The sequence below is a fragment of the Apus apus genome, chromosome 25 (assembly GCF_020740795.1).
Source record: "Apus apus isolate bApuApu2 chromosome 25, bApuApu2.pri.cur, whole genome shotgun sequence".
Taxonomy (NCBI): domain Eukaryota; kingdom Metazoa; phylum Chordata; class Aves; order Apodiformes; family Apodidae; genus Apus; species Apus apus.
Genome location: NC_067306.1, coordinates 4,684,786 through 4,690,785, shown reverse-complemented (window position 1 = coordinate 4,690,785; position 6,000 = coordinate 4,684,786). Strand labels below are relative to the sequence as shown.

Sequence of the window (6,000 nt, the reverse complement as noted above, 5' to 3'; positions counted from 1 at the left end):
TCCCTGCCCATGCAGGGGGGTGGATCTAGATGATCTTTAAGGTCTCTTCCCACCCAAACCATTCCATGATTCTATGATTCTATGACTCTATGACTCTATGATTCCATGCCCATGCCCATGCCTGAACCCATCCCCAGCCCATTCCTATTCATCAGGGCTCAGGTTTCACCACTCTCTGTTCCCTTCCACCAGGACTGGTGGGTCAGGCCCCTGCCTGCGTGGGTCCCAGGGTGCTCAGCGTGGATGACGCCAGCCTGAGGACGAGCTGTTCCAGCCAGAGCAAAAACACAGTGAGGAGGCCCTGCCTGTGGCCCCTGGGGACGTCAACAAGTCCCAGAGGTGACTCCTCCTCCAGCCACACGTTGACATTCAAACCTCCTTCGCCCACCACTGCCTCTCCCCATGATGCTAAACCTCTCCCACGTGGCTGGTGGGGCAGGTGTAGCCCCACAGAGCCTGGTGTGCAGCAGCCCAGGGGGGCTGCACCTCCTCCAAACCCACCTCACCCCTTGGCTGGAACTTCAGCATCATCTCCTGTAGCTCCTGGAGTTCATTGCTGTGAGGGCTACAGGGAACTTGCCCACAAGCAGAGCAGAACCTCTGGGGTCTGGGCTGGGCGCACCAAGAAAAGACAGATTAAGGGGGGTTTTATGCAGGCTGGGACCACCAAGCCCTGCTGAGGATGGCACATCCACCCCAGGCCATGCACAGGGCCTCCCCATGTCCTCATTTCCCCCTCCCCAGGAGCCTGGAGAACATTTTTCCACCCCCTCCAACACTCGCCAGCGCGTCGGGAACCGCAGCAGCAGATCATTTACCGTCGTTTATTGTAAGAAACGTACAAAGGAAAAGGCTTCAGCTCACACAGACCCTGCCCTTTGGCCTTTTTGTTTGGTTTATCCATCCCTGACAACACGTACAAACAAGCAGCATTGATTGTGAACCACAACCTGGGCTGGAATCCACCGTGCCCTGGATGCTTCTTCCCGTGCTAAGACCTCGGGAAGCAGCTGAGATCCCGGGAGCGGGACCCTCCGGGACACGGAGACGGAAGCACAAGGGTGGGCAGGGCCAGCCCAGCTCTGCCCACAGCACCTGGACACAAGCATATCATTGTCATCATAATTAACAGTAACGATTAGAAAAAAGAAAAAAAAAAAAAGACAGACCCTTTGGCTTCAAGCAGCAGCCCTTGTTTGAAGTGGAAGAGGTTTTGGTTCGTGGTGGTTTGGATCTCAAGAGGTTTGTTTTTCCTCTTTCAAAGGCAGAAGGAGGCCCAGAATTTCACCCCCTTTTGCACTTTGTTCTTGATTGACTTTCCTTTTTTACCCACCTGACTAAAGAGCAGTGAAACCCTTGTCCCCCCAGGGACACCCTCCTCTGCTGGGAGGTTTCCTGGTGAGAACCTGCCTGGCCCCACCAAGCTCTGCAGAGACCCCAGCGGGTGCCACCAGGTCCCCTCCAGAGCCCCAGCCAAGAGATGGAAGGATGTTTTGCCCAAGGAGTTTGGGATTTGTGGCCCAATAGGAACATTCATTGCATTAAGGTCCCCAGGTTCTTGGTGGCCAATGAGATTTAGGAACCTCACTGCAAGATGTCCTGCTTCAAAGACCTGCTGCAATCCCCAGGGACGTTCATGAACCAAGAACCCTCCAGAGGGACATTCCCCTTTGCCACAGGGCTTGAAGAAACCCTGAGGGGTTTAATGACAGGGATGGGGGAATTCTCAGAAGAGCTTCTCCAAACCCTACCCTTGTCCACTGCTTTCCTGCCACGAAACTTGGATGAAACAGGAAACCAGAGGAGAAGTTTGACTAGAAAGACCATTTACATTCGTAGCGCTGCGACCGGAACGATTTCTGATTTCCGTGGATATTCAGAGACCTTTTAAAACCTGAATTGTAACCCTGAGAACACATCTGCAGATGCTTCTTTTTGGCTTTGCAAACCAATCGTTAAGACATAATTGCACTTTCTCTCTGTACAACAGCAACTAAAAAGAAAACCCATCAAGCTTATTCAAAAAAGAAAGGTGCTAATTTAAGACATTGGAGATTTAAGTGGTTTGGTTTTTTTTTTTTTTTTGCTCACCAAACCTTGTCAGGTCTGTAATTATTCTTCATGTTATTTCACTTGGCTCATCATTCCTCGCCTGCTTGGGCTGCTCTTGGGAAGAATCAGAGACAAGAACCATCTCTGAATCGTGAAATAAGATCAAGAAATAATTACTCCGAGTCAAAGGACAACTGGGCTCGTTTGTCAATGGCTGGAAAACGTCGTGACCGTGACGAGATGGTTTCAAAACTCAAAGGTTTCTCCTTCACCAACAAGAGGCTTCATGTTGAATTCTCCTAAGAAGAAATGTTCAACCCTTGGCAAGTGCAGCGAGCTGGACAAACCAGGATCAGCTCCAGATCCTGCTTCCAAAGTTAAGGTGTCTACCTGAAACAGCTGAAATTAGCTCAATATCTAAGATCTAGTGATCTGTGCATGGAAGAGCTCTCGAGAAGGTCCAGATGAAGCCCTCAGGCTGGGAGAGAAGTGGGAACCTCCTTCCTTTACACCAACGACTCTTTCACCGCGTGTTCTTGAGCCCACACTTTGGCTTCATCAGGAGCATCTTGAGTCTCTGAGCTGGGAACGGGCTGAAGACCAAAGGCAGGTCCTGTCTCCACATCTGTCCCACTGTTCCCATACATCTCCTGCATTTTGGTGGCGATCAGACCTTCCTTCTCAGGGGCATCCCCTCTGGGCTCATCTTCATCCTTGCTCTGGCGGTACATGTAGGACGCCTGCTTGACCGAGCGCCTCAGGAGGTACCTCCTGAAGGCCCTCTGGATTTTTGTGGCACAGACTTCCTCATGTTTCCTTTTCAGAGTGGTGGTGATGGGTTCGTAGGAAACCTTCGAGGGGTTGGCAGCCATGAACTTCTCCTCCATGGTGGCCTTCAAGGCGTCCATCTCACCCGAGTCTCCCAGCACCTCCTTAGTCAGAGCAAAAAGGATGTCCAGGCAGTGGATTTTGTCCCCAGCAACCATTGGTAGATCCATGGTGATTAACTTGATCTTGTTGGGCTTGGGAATTTTGAGTGGCTCCTGTAAGGTGTCTACAAAGTCAGACAAGGTGCTGTATGCAATGAACTGGGTGGCATCTGGGTCAAACTTCTCCCAGGTTTCGTAAAACATTTCAAAATCATCTTCACAGAGGGGTTCACTGCTCTCCTCCGTGGCCACGTTGAAGTTCTCCAGGATGATGGCAATGTACATGTTGACCACGATGAGGAAGGAGATGATGATGTAGCTGCAGAAGAAGAAGATGCCAATGGATGGGTTGCCACAGTTCCCCTTCACTGAGCTGCCTGGGTTCTCCACCTCAGGGTCACAGTCAGGGGGGCCACTGTTCAGGATGGGGTTGAGGAGACCATCCCATCCAGCTGACGTGGTGATCTGGAAGAGGCAGATGATGCTGTTCCCAAAGGTTTCAAAGTTGAACATGTCATCGATCCCCGACTCCTTCTTTACGTAGGCAAAGTTGGACATCCCAAAGATGGAGTAGATGAACATGACGAGGAAGAGCAGGAGGCCAATGTTGAAGAGGGCTGGCAAGGACATCATCAGAGCAAAGAGGAGGGTCCTGATGCCTTTTGCCCCTCGGATCAGCCGGAGGACACGGCCGATCCTCGCCAGCCTGATGACCCTGAAGAGGGTGGGTGAGACAAAGTACTTCTCTATGATGTCTGAGAGGACAATACCTGTGAAGGGATGAAGGAAAGGTGAGTTTCCAGCCAACATGGGGAGATGAGGTGGAGCTACTCGACCTGCCAGGGATGGGCAGATACAGGGAGCTCATAGAATTGCTTTGGTTGGAAAAGACCTTCAAGATCATCCAGCCCAACCCTTCCCCCAGCCCTGCCCAGGCCACCCCTGCCCCATGTCCCTCAGCACCATCTCCAGGGCTTGGAAACCCCTCCAGGGATGGGGACTCCCCCCCTGCCCTGGGCAGCCTGGGCCAGGCCCTGACAACCCTTGCCAGGGAGAAACTGTTCCCAAGCTCCAACCTCAGCCTCCCCTGGCACAACTTGAGGCCGGTTCCTCTGCTCCTGTCACTTGTTCCTGGGGAGCAGAGCCCGACCCCCCTGGCTCCAACCTCCTCTCAGGCAGCTGCAGAGCCAGCAGGTCTCCCCTCACCTCCTTGTCTCCAGGCTGGACACCCCCAGCTCCCTCAGCTGCTCCTCCTCACCCTTGTGCTCCAGCCCCTTCCCCAGCTCCCTTGCCCTTCCCTGGACACGCTCCAGCCCCTCCATGTCCTTCTTGTCCCCACGGGCTCAGAACTGACCCCAGCATTCCAGGTCTGGCCCCATCAGTGCCAGCACAGGGGACGATCCCTGCCCTGCTCCTGCTGGCCACACCACGCCTGGTACCAGCCAGGATGCTGTGGCCTTCTTGGCCACCTGGGTACATGCTGTGGGCAGATGTTTGATTTAAAACCCCATCTGGCCCAAGTCTGCTCAATGAAGAAGTGAGGGAACCAGCAGGACTCACCTAAGATGGAGAGGATGACCACCACAAAGTCAAAGATGTTCCAGCCAATGGTGAAGTAGTAGTGGCGCAAGGCAAACATCTTGAGCACACACTCTCCTGTGAAGATGACGATGAAGACCAGGTTGATCTTGTAGAGGACAGATGTTTTGAGTTCACTTTGATCATCTGTTTCAACCATCATGGTCACCATGTTGAGGCAAATCAGGATCATGATGGTGATGTCAAACACTTGCTTGGTGACGAAGTCAAACACCTTTGCTTGGAACTTGTTCTGCCATCAGGGCCATGTAGGTGATGGTGGAGAACCAGAGATGAGGTGGGGACACAGGACAGACACAAACCAAAGACACAGAAGAAGAAGAATGAGCCATATTTAAAAGAGTGAAGGAAACCTCAGGGCTGTGGCCAGTAGGCAGGTCCCATGGTTCCAGAAGCTGTGGGAGGAGGTTACCCAGGACCTTGCAGGATGAAACCCACGTGGTAACACCACTGCCAGGAGGCTCAGGGGACAGTTGCTTTCTAATCATGCCTTGGGTGATGCACCAGGGCAAAAATGAGCAGATGGGCAAAGGCCTCACGTGAGCAGGGCTGTCAACACCAAACCCAGGTCAACTGTGTATGAATTGGCAGGTCCAGTGTCCCTCTAGGAGCTGAGTGTTCTCCAAGTCTGGCTCCGATCCAGAGAGGAGCTGGGAGCTGAGCTAGGAGAAACCCCCAGTTCCTTCCAAAGGGATCCCCCACTTGTCCCTGCCAGCAGAACCAGGACTGAAGGGCAGACCCCAAAGCAGTTGCCTGAGGTGAAGCTCCCCTGGAGCCCCAGCTCTCAGCAAGGTCCTGCCAGAAGAGGAGCAGTGAGGAGACAGGATTTAGCTCCTTGTCTTTCCTGAGACCCTTCACATTTTCTTTGGTGGCTTGAAGAGCTCCCTCCCCACTGCAGGAGATGATCAGTCACTCCAGGGTGGTCAACCCAACGTACCGATGGCCTGGGGATGGGCTTCTGGGGCTTCTTGGAGCCCAGCTTCTTCATGGCATTGTAGTATTTCTTCTGCTCTTCTGTCATGAAGATGTCTTTGCCTCCAAAGTATAAAGAGAATGACCACGGTTAGTCGGCACCTCAGCTCTTCCTACAAACCCTACCATGGTGTCCCTGCCCATGCACGGGGGGAGTGGAACTAGATGATCTTTAAGGTCCCTTCCAACCCAAACCATTCCATGATTCTATCATCTCTGACCATGCTTCTTCCACCAAGCATTGGCCAATGCCTGGACTCAGTGAAACCTGCTTCCTCCCTGCTGGTCCTTTCCTGCCTCCCACACCTCCCAGCACCCATGGGTGCTCACCCCAGCACTGTGGTTTCCTCCTATGGAGGTGAGATGTTCCTTGCTGAGCAAGTGGGGAACCCCAGGCCATGCCAGGGCTCAGCCCCTCCTTGCTGGGACTGAGCTGGCATCTCAGGAG

General features: G+C 53.1%; 1 protein-coding gene across 2 annotated transcripts in view; it reads right to left on the bottom strand.

Moving 5' to 3' along the window:
* Window positions 1-810: 810 nt before the first annotated feature.
* Window positions 811-6,000, bottom strand: part of SCN4A (sodium voltage-gated channel alpha subunit 4) — a 43,626-nt gene continuing 38,436 nt past the window's right edge. For both annotated transcript variants that reach the window (XM_051640280.1, XM_051640279.1), the window contains exons 24-26: window positions 5,518-5,622; window positions 4,542-4,812; window positions 811-3,751 (exon numbers count right to left, since the gene is read on the bottom strand). In XM_051640280.1, coding sequence (XP_051496240.1) covers window positions 2,559-3,751; window positions 4,542-4,812; window positions 5,518-5,622 — 1,569 coding nt within the window. In that variant the 3' untranslated portion in view covers window positions 811-2,558. The remainder of the gene's footprint in view (window positions 3,752-4,541; window positions 4,813-5,517; window positions 5,623-6,000) is intronic.